At 37.7% G+C, this 18,310-nt stretch overlaps 1 protein-coding gene across 1 annotated transcript in view; it reads right to left on the bottom strand.

The window, feature by feature from the left end:
- Positions 1-5,215: 5,215 nt before the first annotated feature.
- OXCT1 (3-oxoacid CoA-transferase 1) overlaps positions 5,216-18,310 on the bottom strand; it is an 87,572-nt gene continuing 74,477 nt past the window's right edge. The window contains exons 15-17 of the mRNA XM_032674796.1: positions 14,960-15,040; positions 12,675-12,776; positions 5,216-6,496 (exon numbers count right to left, since the gene is read on the bottom strand). Of these exons, the coding sequence (XP_032530687.1) occupies positions 6,461-6,496; positions 12,675-12,776; positions 14,960-15,040 (219 nt within the window). The 3' untranslated portion in view covers positions 5,216-6,460. The remainder of the gene's footprint in view (positions 6,497-12,674; positions 12,777-14,959; positions 15,041-18,310) is intronic.

Raw genomic sequence — 18,310 nt, 5'->3', positions numbered from 1 at the left:
CAGCCAAGCCAGACAGATGTGGAGCTACAGCCCTGTCCCCCAACGCTGTATAAGCACAGCCCATACAATGAGCATCCAGGGTCTGAGGAGAACCTTGCCCAAGCCTGGTGTCTTCCTCCTTGCCCCAGTGGGCACTGCAGCCAGGAGAACGCCCAGGGCTTGGGTAGCCAAGCCCCCAGCTCTTTGCTCAGATGCATCCACTTCACAGGAGTTCATTATTTTAATTTTTCAAACAGAGCCTCCACGTGATCTCCAAGACTAAATAAAATAAAAAACAAAGAGAAGAACATATCATGCATCTATGTATTTTAATTTTTTTTTTTGGCAGGAGATGCATGAGTAGCAGTGCATTAGAAACAGGCCAGCAAACCAGAGGTGCTGATGCTCAGTAGTGGCTCTGTAAGACCATTCCCCAGCACCATCTCTGCCCATGCTGTCCACTCTGCTCCTCTGGTCTTGCTTCCCCCACTGGCTCAGTGGAACAAACACACACTTCTACTTGCACTCCTTCATACAAGAATGAGCCCAGGCAAGCAGGAAAACAGGTGAAATTTGAGTAGTCTGCCTTGGGCAGAGGGAGCTACTCTTTTAGGATTAGCACAGTGCCAGAAAGAGAAAACTACAGGTGCTTTTACTGGTGCAGGGTTTTATTGGAACAAATCCAAAAAGGGAGTAGACAGAAATGACTGGAATGCCACTGTGTCTGACTATAGCTTTGAAGTTTGTATTTTTAAGAATATTTATTGGACAAGACAGCTTTGTCAGTAATATTTTTGCACAGCTTGCCTTAGTTTTGGACAAATCTGAGTGAAAGTGTTAATTGCTCATACAGCCAGATCTTCCAAAGGGGCGAGGGAAGCACGATTTTGCAGGATATGGGCATCAGATCCAATTCATAGTCTTTATTCACTCACTGCCTAGACAGAAGAGATTAAATTTGTCCTAGAATTAATATATACTTCAGGTAGTACTAAGATGCTGCTTCTGTGGTTTGCCTTTGTTTTTTGGGTGTAACAGATAAGTTTGGTTTTCACATTGATTTTGTTCAGTTTATGCAAACTAATTCTCCTCCTGGATGCAATCCCTGCTCTTTTTGAAACATTTCTCCTGCACTTACAGATTTCACTTCCTTTTATGTACTTTTCAGCAACAAAATCAAAGGGAATATTTAGGAACTTATCCAAACAAAGTAACTGACACAGGCAACTGCAAGAGAATTTGATTCATTTAGGCAATCTAATCTTAAAAGGAAAAATCCCACTTTTTACTGTGCTGAGGTGGTATGGACTTCTTCCATGCTCTCACTTCTTCTAAATATGTACTTATACATGTGAACCAGGCTCAGCAAGTTTTCACAACACAAACACAATAGTTACTTTTAACTTTTCCTGGAGCCTTAAAATCTGATGTTATGTAAATATATACAGAAAACTAAATTCTTCCCCACCCTGGCATTTCCGAAGTTCTTCCCTTAAAAGCTGCCACACATCCTGTGGTGTAGGTATATCCAGAGCTGACCTCTGGTGTACAGCAGCAAATGGATATGGGGAGAAGAGGGGCTCAGAGTACTGCTGTGCACCACAGAAATTATGTCCTTGTTGTGTTGTCTCCCAGGTACTTGTGACCCTCAAATTTCCTCACTGGTGGGGCGGGATGAGGAGTAGAAAAGGCCTTGTCTGTGCAATCACTACTCAGCAATAAGGGAGATATCCCCATGTTAGCAACACTGTGTTTAGCACAAATGCAAAGCACAGCCCCATACGAGCTACTGTGAAGAAAATTAACTCTATCCTGGCCCAAACCAGCACAATAGACAACAACAGAACTTACACAAGATACCACAAAACTGCTCAGATATGCCTGTAAACAAATTGCTCGTCTTGTCAGAGGAAAACTTAACCTTCCACATTTGTGTGATTGGATTTCAGAGCTGCAAGACTGGTGTATCATCTCAGTGGTTTTGGCACTTACCTTGTAGCCCCCTTCACACAGGTGAGAGACTGTTGGATTTTGACCACACATATAAATTAATGAAGTGTTTCATTTCAGAGCAAATCATCAGGGGTTTTTTATGACGCTAAACATTTTTCTTCACATTTATCAACCTGTTCTCTGATGATACTGAAGAGAAAATGATTCTATGACATATTTACTCATGACCTTATGACAGGTATGGAAGGATAAGCCCACTATCCACAGACAAGCATTTTCATCCCTTTGCAATCATGTACTTTATTATCCACTAGGTGGTTAATGGAATTTGTCTTCATGTGTCATCTAGTACTATTTTCAGAGAGCAGCCACACGCTAACATCAATGATTAACATCTCAAATGTGATCAGTTCTACAGCAGTTTTAATCAAAGGGTAAAAAAATCACTTCTCTAGGGACTACATATGCAGACCATTATTTAACTTGATTGAAAAACAAGTCATTTTGAAAATGAATGTGATAATTATGCTTGAGATTGACCCAACAGATGCATCAGCCAGAAGAGAGAACGTGGAGAATCCAGCTGTTAGCTGAGTTTCGAGCTTCATTATTTCTGTTTATCAAACCCATCCACATTCAACCAAGACCTTGATGTTTCGGCATGTGCTGAGGTGTGACATGCTGGTGTGAACATGAGCTAATCTCTTACTGCTCCTAATAGAATAGAACGCCACGAGAAATGGTAACAATAGACAAAACCTGAGATTTTACATCTTTATTGATTGTTTTGCAAATACAAGAAGGACTTTGATGTTTAAGTTGCAGAGTTTACAGTACAACTACATTTTCTAGAATATTTCCTTTTTCTTTTTTTTTGCATTTTCATGGAAAAAAATCAATAAAATATAAAGTGAAATAAGTTCAATGTGATAATACAGTAGAATCATCATCTTCTTCACGACAAAGAATATCAACTTGTCTCATGAAGTGCTGTCAAGCAGGGAATGATTTCTGTGATGTCCCAATAAACCTTCATCCCTGCAACACCAATCATTGCAACTACTGCTCAGAGTATACCTTACCTATGAACCACACCTGCGTCCACAGAGAGGGAAATGCTTAGGAGTGCTTTTATTTCTAATCCTGTTTGACAAGTGAGTTAAAAAAGTGGATTCAGAGCTTGTCACAATTAGCTTGTGCGGACAGATGACATTTTCATAACAATACCAATATTCTACCACATCTACTGTCCTCAAGATAAAGAATTCCTGTGTGACATCCATACCTTGTTTCCTGTTGCTACAGCATCGCTGCTATATATGGAGAGAGCCTGTTCTCCTTTTATCCCCAATTTTCAGCACCATATACTTCTTCTCTCTTGCATTAACAGTGATACAAATAAGACACAGAGCTCAAATGTACAGCATGTTCGACAGTCTACAAGTACTCTTGCACACTCTTGATCAAGTGTGATCCCCAAGTTGAAGAGGAAAAGATAATCTCTTGCACAGATCTTAGCTTCTTATACCTCACAACATCCCTGTGAGGTAGGAAGAAAAACATCCCCTTTTCCAGCAACAGGAGACAAGGCAGAGAACACAGCAGACATTCCACAAGGCAGTAAGTGGAGAACCAGAAAAGCTGAAAATCAGGAGTTCTTGGCTCCTAATTCTTTGATTCAGAAACCAAGGTATTAAACTCCCAGACATTACCAGGTCATTAGTCTTTTTATAGCCATATGTTAACGATAACAATGGCTTCTGTGCGTGTGCCAGCAAAGAATAGTTCTATGGCAGAAGCAGAGTACACCTGATCCTGCCCTCAGACACTTCTCCTGTACTTTACAAATGTAAGTAAATGTTCGCTATAATTAACTAATCACTCCTACAACTAATGTAGCAATAGATCAACATTTCATGTATAGATTTCTTAAAGAACTTGTTCACATCTATTTAAATGTTTGTGTTCTTCAGTTTTTTGGGGGGTTTTTTGTTGGGTTATTTTTTCCTTTTGGAGAAGTTAATAGTAACTCCCTTCCCCTGTATAATAGTTTTTATACTCCTCCCCGAAAACCAGCATCCGTTCTGAGTACTGTCTATGAGAACTCTGAGTGAAGATGAATGAAATCCCCTTCAGGGATGATACCTATCCCCTCAGAGTAGCTCTTCGCCCACCTCTGGCCCTGAAGGAAAGGACAGGCACCTTTTGCTGTGTACAGCACCACAAGGGTCAGAATTGTCACTGCACTGTCTGTATGGACTGGGGAAGAGGCCTCTGGGTTGCTCTACCCAAAAGCAAAACTGTTTATACTGAGCTAAAATAGTCAGGTTTTATTACATACAGATTTTTAATCTGTAAAACCTCTGTAAGCAGAACTTCAGTCCACCTCTATAGCAACAGAAATGGCCAAACTTTTAAGAAAATAACTTATTTGGAATGAGTAACACAGGGAATACATCTAAATAGAGAAAACATGAAAATTAACATGCTGGGTTAAGGAATACTGGAGCACTCTGATAAATGTAGGTTCAAGTCTTCAATGCAAATTACCTATTGACCAAATCACTGGTATATGTTAATCACGACATCATATGTCTTTGTATAACATAAGTCTTTCCCATGGGCTCAGCATCGGGTCTTTCCTACAGGTTCAGGCTGTTCAAGAGCCTACCGCCCATTAGCAGCCACAAGTTCAAGTCATACAGCTTATGCTACTGGAGTACTTTTGTACTGGCATAATGGTGTTTACAAAGGCATTTTGTTTATTTCTTTCTAGGATGAAGGATAATCTGTTACGGTATTGACAAGAGTTTGTCAAAGAATTGTTTAGGGTAAGTGCAACTACACAAAATAGTATCTCCAATCAAAACAGTTTTACTGCTATAAAACCTGTGTGTGGATCAAGGCAAATTCTGTAGCTGTTCCATGAAAAAGAAGGATTTCTTATTTTAGAATGGAAATAAAACAGTACAAAGGTTAGTAGAGGAGCTAAATGTCGCAAGATTTTCCTATCTGATTCCCGAGACCTGTTTTATATTCCTTCCACAACTCACATGGATTATGGTGAATCCCTCATTCACCCAGTATTAGAATGACCTTCTATATCATGCTTATTACATGTATGATAGGCATTATGTACACTTTGTGTATCTACATTTTATATGCTTTTCAGTCACTTAATATGCTCCAGTCCTGATGTCAAACATTATATCAGGAATTATTTTAACTGAAGTGCTTTAAGTGCTCCTACTTATACAAATGACAGAAATGACAGAAACCATTATGCTCGGAGAAAACACTATATTTTAGTAAATGTTGATTTCCAGTCAGTTCATGCTCTGTATAATAAAGACATATTGTGCTGATTTGGTATATGAGATTCAATGTTGTCATGTCACCTATTTGCAAAAATAACAAAATATCAAAATAATTTTGTAATTAACAACAGGGGAAAAAAACCCTTCACCAAACAGCAGAAAAACTCTGTCTTTTCATTTTGATTGTCTTATGGCATTTATTCTAGTTATAATAAGTTTGGGTTACAAATTCTTTAGATTTTTCTGATGCCTTGACTGGGAAGTGGTGCAGATTTAATGCTTTTATTCTTAACTATCCATATTCCTTCTTAAGAATCTTCAAGGTGTCCACAACCTTCAAGGTGTCCCTGTTTCTCTGTGTAACACTGAAGGACAGACCTCACTCCAGAAACAATATTCATTTGCCTTTGACTGGTATCTGGGGAGAAGCATTATATCTGGAGAGTAAGAGTAGTTAACGTGGGAAATTGTGCAGCTACCAGTTGTCTGCATGGGGATGGAGCCTTTTTAATATTCCTCCTTCACATCAGCCCCATTCTAGTTTGTATGATCGAAATATAAAGGGTCACAGTTGGACTTTGGGAAGTGTAGGCTTCCTAATACCAAAAGACGCACACCGTGGAAGCAGCAGATACATTTAGGTCCCAGTTATTTCCACCAGTGTGAATAGTTTTATCACAGATAAAACTATTTCCTTTCCTGATTAAAAGGCTCAGGAAAAGGAAAGTTCATATTCCCGATGTCTCTCTACAGATATGTACACTTGTTATAGATGACTCCAGAAAAAAAACCCCACACCTTTACAGGAGAATGGACAAGTGCCGCAGTTCCAGAGCAACAGATATCAGGATACACAGAGGCAATCATAAGTTTTGCATGGTTGTTTTCTAATTCTGTGTAAAAAACATAGTATTTGGCAGACAGACTACAAGGCTTCTTTTTTTTACAATCATCATTAACATTTTAGTATAATAGGATTCAAAATTTAGGGAATATATTCACCCTTCCATTAAAATTGGTAATGTTATGAAAGCAGAATACAATTTAGACTTATAGTCAAAGCCTGAGCTTAACTATCTGGAAATTACTTACAAAGCCCTTAAAAAATAAGAAAAGGAAAAAAAAAAAAAGTAGAACTCTAAAACAGTCACCGATTTCTCCCATTTGGAAACAAGCCTTCTGAGAAGTTAAGCCCAGTCTGTATTTCGCATTTAAATCTGCCTCATTGGTATTAATTTTGGCGAAACCTGGCAGAAAGGAGGGAAAAAAACACAGCAGTTGGCACACAGATATGATATAGCAGCACAAACCACCATTCACCTCCACCTCTACCAACTATGTACCATTGAAGACTACAGACACTGTATTTATTTAAATTGAAGTATGTCCAATACTTCAGAGATAAACACTCCCATAACTAAATTTTCTGATGCAAGAATACAACTGATGTGTGGTATCAGCATCTAGCCTCCCAACTTCATTTATTTTGAGATGGGTCACTGATGTAAAAACACAAGCAGATTAAACCTGGGCAGTTGAACCCGTACTTGCCTCCTGCAGAGTCTTACGTGGCTTTCAATGCCATGAACAGCAGTAGGAGAGTTCAATGCAGATGGACAATGCTTGATGATAATATAGTAGAATACATCTAATTGTTCCTATTTTGTAAAATTTTCCTTCTTCCATTCACATTCAATTTTATCTGATTGATGATTGTATAGTATAATAATTTTAATTTTACTTTTTTTAAAAAACTTGCCTTTTTCCATTCACATTAATTTTTGTGTGAGGACACATTTATGTATTCTAGTCTTTTAATTCCCTATACTCAAAAAATCAGTTAGTGATACTATAAATGTACAGCAAACCAAGAATAAAACACAGTAAGCCTAAACAGGAAGCTGGAGAAGGAAAGAATGCGTAAATAGGAACAACACAGAAAACACCTTTCAGAGTATGAGTGGCTAACATTTGGTGGAACTCTGACTGCAGGTCTACAGAAATACCGTGACGAATAGGTCTCCACAGAAGATCCAAGCCCCTTTAATTATCTGTTCCCAGCCCTATTTAAATAGGTGCCCCAGGATGAAGAGCAAAAATAACTCATGTGATCTTGCTTGTTCAGGATGAAAAACAGTTCCACGGACAATCTGTCTCCTAGTTGATTAATGTGTCCCATGGAAACCTCACCTACTGAATCCTTCTGCCTCCTTAACCCATCTTTTTCAGTTAAAAGTACTAATGACACTAACTCATGAAAGAATGATATATAAGGGCCTTTTCAAGCATTAAAGCCTCTCTCTTTTAGAAGTACAGGGTTGTATTTTCTGTACCAGTTATTTCTGTTATCTTTCCTCCAGCCAGTATGTGTCATCATTTATTACCTTATGAGAGTAGCCACTGAGGAAAGCTAATGCTAATGAAATGTTTTCAATGGATGGCAACCATTCATTGATTTTTTCAAAGTTGTGTGTGAACTAGGATAATAAAGAGATCTAATAGGTACAAGTGTAGAAGAGAAACTCCCTGAGTGCATCAGCATTCCTGGGTTAGTTCCAGAAATGTTTCAACGTTTCAGAGTGCAAGTTCTGATGTGCCTTGCGTAATTTAGGCCTATTTCTGCCTCCACCAGGGATGGTTCCATTGAGGTAAAGGTAAAAGCTGGAGGACAAAGATAGAACCACCAAGAACTGTATTCTGCAAATGACAAAAGGCAACTACTGGAGGAGATTACTCTTTTTCTAATGTTGCAGATTTCGGTGCCATCAAAACATCAAGTGTTTCGCATCTGAGGAGTATATTACATTAAATGTAATGTCTGCCCATCTGATGCTAACAGCTGTCATTTGTGTGTATCACACTCTGCTTCAGAAAGGGTCTGGGGCCCAGGAGTGTGATGTGTCACAATGCCTGCTGAAGGTAATGGGGGTGACAAGAGCCCAGCACCACTCAGAACTGGACCAAATTGGACCCAAATTGTTTGCTCTACATAACATGTGATTAAATAAGCAGAAAAATGCAAGTGTAACACAAGTTTGTGCTTAGAAAACAGGGAGTACTCAAATCTGAAACGCGGAAAGCCTCCCAAGTCCACTGCTTTAAATCCTGGTACTGCAGTCAATTCAGTGTCACGCTGTGCTAAGAGCACAGCATTTGGTAAGGACTGAAGGTCCTTAATGTAGACTATTTCACAGTGCACAGAGTGGATACTTTCTTACAGTACCTCCTAAGCAACATTCTCATTATTATTTCACCTATGGGAAGAACATCTTATCTTGGAAGCTTCAAAATACTCTGCTTATGTTGAACAGGTTTTCGGGGAGAAGTTTGCCTGGGCAGCCCAGTACATGGTCTTTGAACTGGTAAGAAGACAGAGCCTCACAGATTCCCTGCAATTCAAGCCTGTTGGCTCTCTGATTTCCAAACCCTAACTATACTTTTCAGCTACACAAACAGCTCTGTGCTCATTTAATTGTTTTTCTATGTAGCAAGTGTTCTTTCAGGGCCTGATTCTGAATAATGCTGAGTCTTAATAAGTTGGTAACTTTGACCAGTGTGCAAAAGCAAGTTATTGATCCAAATGTAAAAAGAAACCCTAAAAAAAAAGTTAGCATATTTGTTAAAAGTTGCTTACCTCGTTAAATTAATAAAAGTTGCTTTTCTTATTAACTCCTATTTTGTATTTAATTTCAGATAAAATCAAAAAATTCCATCATCATATATATATATATATATGTATATATGATACAAAAGTCACAAAAACACAACATCCATTTAAAAATCAAGTCAATCCTGCAACAGCCTCAAAAGAAAATGTTTCTCAAAGGAAGATGTAATTTCAGAAAATAAAACCAATATCCTGTACCATTTTGTACTCAATTGGACAGTCACTTTCTTTTTAAACATAAATAATTTATTTTTAAACATTCTTTTTAAACATTTCTATTTAAGCATCTGCCTTGAGAGATGTTTTTCCTATTCTCCACACTACCTTTCAAGAACATTTTGTAAAACTGATGTTTTACCTTAAGAAAAAAAAAGGCGGGGAGAGGGGGGAGATTTTAGACTTATCCTGATTATTTTTATAATGAAATACATCTGCAAAAGTATGTCCTGTCATGGTTTCATCAATGGTATAAGCCAGTACAAGCCCAAACAGATTGCCTGCCAAGGTGATCTACATGCTAGGCTACAGCAAATCTGATTTAAGCATACAAGATAAGCCAACATTTTGTCTTCACAGTAAAATTGAGGGTGAATTGTTCATGTTTTATATGAGCCAGTTTATAATGAAGATTATTAAGTTTAAATCATGTTTCCTTTGACATTTTGTTGTTGCAAATGTTCTTTAGGAGATGTTTTTCCAAGTAACCAGGCTGTGAAAATGGGACTGTACAGTCAAATGTGACACAAATAAGGCCATGCAGACTACGAAGTTCTCCTCTGCAAATAGGAGTAGTCTGCATGGGGTGAGGTAGTTATATACAAAGTTACAGCAACCCCTTAAAATCTGGTTTCTAGTGCACCTACAGAGATATTTGTTTTAGTTCAGATCATTCACTGCATCCACTGAAAAAAGCTGCTAGAAAAAGAAGTGAACTCTTCATTTTTCCCCAATTAGTTCTGTTTCAAACTAGGCAAATATGATCCTGCTTTTACTGTGGCAATACAGTGTCACTAAAGCTCCTGTCACCCATATAAAACCAAGATGTCTCATTCAGTGAATATAAATAATCACAAGCACAAGACCTACTGTTGCAAGAAAGCCTGAGGCAGAGTCTTGAAATGTGGAATAAAGGACCAAGAATGCTGCTTTCTGAATAAATGCCTATCACAATGCTCAAAACTTTATTTTCTGAGCTTCAAAACTAAGCGAAGGACACACCGTTGTTTGGTATAGATGAAAACTGGGCCATCAAGGGTCCAATATTATACAACAGTAACCCAGTCTTTCTGTCAAAGATTTCAACAGATTTGGTAAGGATTTCAATGAGAGGAGGACTTGGACACTGTGGTCTGGAAACGCGCTTTAGAGTAGGGGTGACAAAAAAAGGGAGGGAGGGAGGGAGGGAGGGGGGGAGGGAGGGGGGGAGGGAGGGAAGGAGGGAGGAAGGAAAGAACGTAGGAAGGAAGGAAGGAAAGAGCGAGCTAGTGTGCTTCCATGCCACAAGTTTAACAAACAAATCAGCGGTTCATGCTTTCCATCCGCAGTGCTGTAGAGATTTCAAGCATTTTTGTAATGACTCATTCGTATGTCACACTGACTCCTGTGCATACTTTGGCAGAGGTACACACTTTGCAAACATGCCTTACTTTGAAAGCATTTATGCAAGCCACCTGCTTTCAAGGAAAGTACCTGTAAATACATAAGCCAAGCAGCATCTATATTTTTCATGCCCACAGGTGCTTTAGCGCAACTCACGATTTTGTGCCTGACTATGGCAGCCTTGCGGAGCAGACTGTGCTCTCTGGACAACAAGGAAACTGTGCCTGTGGAGTGTCCCTTACTGATCCTAGTAAGACACATCCCAGGGACCCAGACAGTGGATTGCTCCAATACTTCTCATCAACTGCTAACTTCAGGCTACATTAAGTATTTGAAATTTATACCACTCCTTTGTAACACTTCCAGAAAAGCAGCAAGGTGGGTGGTGCTACTCTTTTCTTTGGACCCAACAGTCTTGCCCTATCACACCTGCTGCAAAGCTTTACCTCATAGCCCATCATTTTACGTTCTCACTTCTCTCTCTGAATTTTTTGGTTGCTTTTCTCCTCATTGCCTTGAGCACAGGCTTCTGGCCTTTACTTTGGGAAAAACACATTTAATTGAATGCATATATATTGGTCACCTGAACAAAAAAAAAGCCCCAGATCATCCTTCCAAACAAGCAGGTACTGAAAAAATAAGGGCTAGTGTGTTCTGAAAACAGAGGTCCTTTCCTGTAGTTTACATCTATGCAAATGCTTACTAAACATCACGCTTTCAAATTCATTATGAAGTTACTCCCCAAACTAAATACAGAAGAACAAAACAAAGGGACTGATTGCAATAGTTACAAACCTACAAAGTCCATTTTTAATTTTAGATGCTAGCTGTTTGACAGATTGATCAGTGCAAGAAAAAGATGTCCTGACATTATCAAAGTTTTGAAAAATTGATAATTTTTTTCCTAGATCAAAGTCAGAAGCTGAATAATTTCTTTTGCACACAGAATTGTTGAATATGGAAGTTTGCTTCCACTTCAGATTAAAAAATAATAATGACTTTACCTGGAAAATTAGTAACCTACCAAAGTGATTCTGTAGCAGCTTTCCACACTCTGCAGTTGCAGACCAATTGTCTTTAATCCAAATTTTTTCTCAGATAAATTAAGCTATTTTCAGCAGTGCATATCTCTTTATTTAAAATTTTCTAAAGAAAAACATACACTATCATATTTAGTTATCAGAAATCCTCTCTTATGGACACAGGAAATGAATGGAATTTCACAGGCTCATTGCTCTGAAAGTTTTACTTACTACTAACAGTAGGCTCAAAGCCTTATTAAGAAACTCTTTCACATACTGAATGCTCTGCAGTCTTTCAGTTATGTTCTATTGCTTTGCCATGAAACTCTGCATAGAAGAAGAGTACTTTGTTCCACTACTAAATTTTCCCCAACTATTTTTACAGCAGCATTTGCATAGTCATACTTGCTGTCTTTGCCAAAGGAGGGCTGAACTTCCCCAAAAGACTTCACAAAACAAAAGAAAAAAATTTGTGATGTTCATGCAGGGGAAGGCCATGAAGAAACTATATTATCAACCATACATGCATTCAGTTACACCCTAGTGTGCTACAGCTTTCCATTAATAATCCATTTTTGTGTTTGTAAATGAGACAAGAATAAATGTCAAAAGGCAGGGGCTTTCTGGATTAATGCAGAGCATAAGTTCCATTCATAGAAGACAAAGGGAGAGACAAAGCAAAGATATCAATGGTAGAACAGTTCACTGACTGGCACTACTAACACAGAGTGGACACATGTCACTCCTGTTGAGAAGACTTACAACTCCACCTAAAGACAGCATGGAAACTTAGCAACATACACTTAGGTAAACTGACTTATACAGTGGAAAAATAAATATTCATCCACTTCTCCAAAATGATCACCTCCCTCTTCAAAGCATAAAAGTTTCCTTTCCACTTGTCCTTTTAGTCATTTCTCCATCTCTCCTGGTTTTCCTAGCTTCTGATGCTTCTGACATAATCACACTAGATTAGCCTTAAATTATGTTTTTATTGTAAATCCCACAGGCAATCTATTCAGTCCTCACCTATAAAGAAGAAACTTACTTCATCTACAAGTCTTCATGTGATGAACATTTGTGGAGAACATTTGTTTTGACTCCAGACTAACTATATGGGTTTGTAAAATTACTTACTGCAAAGTCACAGCCAGTGCTTTTCTTGATATCATCCACTGTCAGTCCTTCCCAGATTTCTATGAGAGTCAATCCCTTCTTCTTGTCCACATCAAACACCGCCTACCAAGATCAAAAAGCACACAATTATTTTTTTTATTACCAAAGCAGCAAATAGGGATGTAAATGGTAATATTGTACAAAACAGTGTGCTGAAGCAGTTAGCATTCCCTCAGTAATAAAAGATGCCACTATCAGTTGGTTTCACTTTTCTGACTGATCAATAAAGATTTCTGCTACGTTTTTTTGAATCCGAAAGAATTTAAAATACTATATGTGTTAGTTTTGTGGGACAAATGTACAACTGTTTATCCCTGTAGGAAATGAGGACCATGCCTGCCACTCCCATCTGGTAAGAATGGGAAGTTCAAAGGAAAGGGCTGAAATGTTCTTTGCTGCAAGACAATGCCCAGCAAGAGACCATGAAAGAAACAGGAAAAGTGAACATCTCCCTCATTGTTTTATTTAATTTTAAGGCCCGTAGAGAGTACAGATCACCTTTGTCTCATTGTAAGTTTCTCCTACAGTTACTGCACACCCAGTGCAAATGCTAGTATTTTCAGAAGCTAGCAATGAACATTTCTTGCTGTATGTTCAATAGAAAGCCTGGGTGGAAGTGGTTGAAGGAGTAAAGTTCCTGATGTCTTCATAAGATATGCAATCCAATTCTGAGACTCACAAGCACATCACATAAAAACACCTGTAAAACAATGCGCACTTTAATAGTGCCTACCAGAGGGAGATACACAGGTTGCAAGCTAGTTGCCAGGGAAACCATAAGGTTTAAAGTAATTTTCCTTAAAAATAAAAGTTCAGTACCAAAAGACCAGTGAAAATTGAACTTGAAATAAAAGTTCAGTCTTAAGCTCATCACAGAAGCGTACTGAAGACTAGCTGTCCTCTGGGCACATGAGACCACTTTATGGGACTAAAAAATGACAGCTCCTCTAAGTCTTAAAAGAGAAGCTGAGCATAAAAGAACATGCACATTAGGATGCTACTGTGGTAACAGAATTTGCAACATTATCTAAATGCTGTTGTACATTTGTGTCATCTCCCAGTAAAGCCACAAGATCTGGCAAGTGATGAATCTTAAGAGAAATTTTGCTTATTGTTTATTTTCTATAAGTTTTTGTTCCCTCTCATTTTCTTTGTACCTTACGTTTGTATATGGCCAGTGAGTAGAGGACTGGAAAAAACTTCCATATTTTAATTTATTTTTCCTTACTTTGTGAAGAAAAATCCTTTAAATGTAGTGATATACCACTGGAGAAAGCAAATTCTACATCAGCACCTTTGATGCATTCTACTTGGCATGATAGATGGCTCACAGAGGGACTACTCTAAGTCCTTAAAAATGTAAACACTGATAATAAAAGGAGTATGATTACAGCAAAAACCTTAAGTCACTTAATCTTTGCTGAAAAGATCCACTAATGTACTTTGAGAAGCAGCAATATCAGATGCTCATATATACTTGCACAGGAGAATAAATTGCTTCACTAACGGAATCAAGTAAGAACAGAAGACTTAAAGCTGTGCTACAGCTACAGGTATATCTGAAACAGTCTGTAGTACACACCGAGAAAGATGCCGATTGTTTAATTTACATGTGCTCCGCTGGGGGAAAACAAAAAAAAAATCAAAAACCAACCAAACAAAAAAAAAACAAACAAAAAAAAACCAAACCCAAAACAAACCCAACCAAACCAAAAAAAAAACCACCAAAAAACCAATAAACAAACAAAAAAAACCACCAAAAAAACCCACAAGCAAACAAACAAATAAACAAAAAAACCCCAAAACAAACAAACCCCCCCCAGGAAGAAAAAAAAAACAAACCAAAAAAACAAAAACCAACCCCCCCCCCCACATACACACACAAAAATAATAAAACAACCAAAAAACCCCAAGCTGTGATTACAGCTATACTTTAAGATTTGCATCTCACAGCAAATTTTCAGGAATACTTGGGGAAAAATAAAGAGATACACACTTTTCATGCCTGTCATACACGGCATCTTTGTTCTGAAAGTGTCTAAGGGTACAGTTCAGCATGCAACATGTCATAGCTTTAAAAGGAAAAATATGAGCCCCAAGACCTTTGGACCTGAGCTCCAAGGGAGTCTTTTCCCTCCAGTGGCAACAGATACTAAATATATTCTTAATTTTTACTAAGCTTTACTACTTTCATTTCAGATGGAGGAGGAATTTGTTAGCAAGGATTCAAGAAAAGTGTACTTTACCTTCTCTGTAATGATGCGGTCAACACATTGTTTCCCAGTAAGTGGCAAGCTGCATTTTTCCAAGATTTTATGGACATTGCCCTGTGTTTAATAATATAGAGACAAACAAAAATTTTCAAAAACAACACAGCTTACTCAGAATTCAAATACATACACGAAAATCACAGCTGTAGTCATGCTGTGTTATTGAAACATTCAATATATTCAGAACACTCTTCAAATTCACTTCTATGGCAGACTACATCTCTGGCAATTTGGGACAGTTATTACTTAAATCCTACATAGAGGAAGATGACCAATAAGAATCTTACTGTACCACTGAGTGGACTCCTAAGTTTAGAAGTTCTGCATACTGTTGCTTAATAATCCGCCCTTCCTGCTGCAATGTGAGGACAAGAAATACATGGTACCTCACCGATGACACATGAAAGAAAAAAACTAGGGAACAACATTATGGGAAACATATTTCTCTGTCTTATACTTTATCACAATCAATATGTGCAGAACCAGCCATATACAGAGGCACCTCAAACCCCCAGGGCTCAAACACAAAGTTATGCTTTGCAAATAGTAAATACAGTTTCTTTACCCACACTGAATTCCCATTCCCTCTATCTCTCCAGGAAAGTCCAAAAGCAGACTGAGAGATGAGTGCAATATGCTCATCCTCAAGTGTTGGTTGAAGTTACATTATCTCTGTTTTAGACAGAACAAATTAGCACGTAGTAGAAAAGAATGTATGTATAGAAAACATGATTTACTTAAAAGCATTTTCTTTTCAGGGGCATCAAATGCCAGCTAATCTAAATCCTGGGAAAAATATTACCTCATGAGAAGACATAGCTTCTGATATGAAGCTGGATAGGTAAGGTTTGGGTGGTGGGTTTTTGGGGGTGATCTCATCTTTGTTAAATTTCCTTTTTTTCTTTTTTTTCCCTTCTTTTAGTAAGAGTTCACAAATGGCTTTAGAACCTACTAAATTAATGTAGGTTTCAAGAGCTCTGAATGGATATAAAAAAAATAGATTGCTACATTTTTCATCAGTATTTGTGTTTTACAGAGGTACCATTAAGTGCACATTTCTCCCATTATCCCATCCTTTTATTTTTTTCTCTAATTATCAATTTTCAGTTACACTGAATATCAATTTTCAGTTCAGAACTCTCAGAGTGTAACATGTCTCATTTAACCATCTAAATGCAATACTCAAAAAATTTACCATCACCACCTTGCCTTAAGGCTTAATATAAACTCAGGAATCACCCTGCAGCCAGTTTGACTCCCGAGTGAAAACAAGATAAGCAATGTATGTGCTTTTGAACATATCTTTTTTCTGTGAAGAACTATTTCTTCATTCTAGTTACTTTCAATTGATCTACTTATATCCTGTCCATCTTGAGGACATTCTTATGCACTTTGCCTAAGAGCCAAGACTAATCTGTGCTATTCATAAATCTTCAGTAACATATCAGATACACTTTTCATCCCTATGAAATGAAGTGTCTCTTTCTGGGACCTAACTGAGATTTAAATGCATGGACTTCCAGAGGTGGCAGCTTGAATGGCTCCTGTATCCCTGATAACTGATACATTTGAGCTTCTTAGCACTTGATCTGAAGAATATCGTATTACCAGTTGGCACTGAAGATGACATGCATTTCCTGATCTTTTCAAAGGCTGGATTCAATGATCTTAGAGGCCTTTTCCAACCAAAACGATTCTGTGACTTTTGGAAGACATCCATCAGGTAGGATGTAAGAATAGCAATCTGAATGGAATGCTTTTCTACCATCTGAATTTATATAGGACTTGTTCAGATAAAGGAAAAGACTGTTGTGTAGATATATAAAGCCTTAAGGTGTTCCAGTCTGCTTTAAGTAAAAAAATTCTGTTGCTGAAGAACCAAAATGTCCTTAATCTTGCACAACACAGTTCGAGAAAGGAGATTTCAATTCAGTGCTCCATGTTTCAGTCATGTCCAAATCAAGTGCTTTCAACCAGTTTCCATTCTATTTTTCTGAATAGTGTAGAAAACTCTTTTCACAAAATGGAACAATTACCAGCCTTACTTTACTATGTTTTGCAAAACACGTCAATGATGGTATGGGGGTAAGAACTTGACTTTTAACACTCTCAGGTAGTATTTAGCAGATCAGACACATAGTTGCTGTCTAGACATTAAATAACAGCCTTCTATTCTATTATTTTTTTTCTTCATGGTTATAAACAAAGAGGTAGTTTAGCAAAAAATAAATTAAAAAAGAGGCTAATGAATTAGACTTCAGGTTCATTTCCCAAGTGTCTCACAGTGGCCTAAGCATACGGAGCAAAAATTGGAACACCCTTCTACAGATATGCCCTCCTGGTTTCTGATATGCTGTGACACACAGATTTTCTGATGCAGAGACTGCTTCTGGGCAATGCTATTTGTCCTTGATGAACTCAACCTCATAAAGCAGTTTAGTCCCTTTCTTACAGGTTTAATTATTTGAGATCTTATATCGTTCTATTGATCATCCACAACTTCGTTAGCTGCTGTGAAAAGTGTTTGTCCTTGTTTCAACCACGCAGGCTGCTAATTTCAGTTAGGTATCCCTACTTCTTTTATAAGGCAGTGACAAGCCCTTCTGCATCCACCTTCTCCGTGCCCTCATTATTTTGTATATTTCTTCATTACCCCTCCTCAATAGTGTTTCTTAAGCTGAAGAGTCTTCTACAAATCTCATTCCATGTTCTCTCATCCAACTTCTGTATCTTTTGTTTTTCAATACACGTACAAGTTTAGGTAATTAAAAATGTAGTTAATTTGGGACTGAGCGTATTTATTTGTATTTGTAACATATTACATATCAGAATTTAAAAAGAGGAAAATTCTTTGAGTATTTGAGTGTTAAGACAGATACTAGTTTCATCCTCATAATTAGCTGTAAATTATGTTTTGCTTGTGCTGCAAGGACTCAGACTATTTCTATGTTAAAAACTGCAGTGTCTGTACTAAAAAGAGAAGGGCTATTAAACTCTCGGAAAAATTTAATGTTTAACAAGCCATTACTATTACACAAAAAAACTTGATAAGGATTGAAAGATCATTCACAAGACAAAACTGCGCCCAAGAACTACCTATTGCAGCAACTCTTGAACATTTCCATTGAAGGTACTGAGTATATTCTGTTTTCCACTGTATTTTCATCCATCAAATCTTGACTGCTGTTGATATACAGCAAATTTTGGCATCTGATGCTAGATTTCTTATTTATTTGGAGAGTAAGATGACAGAATTGTGCCTTTTACTCAAAAGCCAGCAGACAAGAGTGTGTCTCAGTACGTGCAGACATTTCTTTCATTCAATAG

This window comes from Chiroxiphia lanceolata, chromosome Z, assembly GCF_009829145.1.
Source record: "Chiroxiphia lanceolata isolate bChiLan1 chromosome Z, bChiLan1.pri, whole genome shotgun sequence".
NCBI classification, from domain to species: Eukaryota; Metazoa; Chordata; class Aves; order Passeriformes; family Pipridae; genus Chiroxiphia; species Chiroxiphia lanceolata.
The sequence above is the reverse complement of the archived record's forward strand: the minus strand, read 5'-3'. Positions and strand labels throughout refer to the sequence as shown.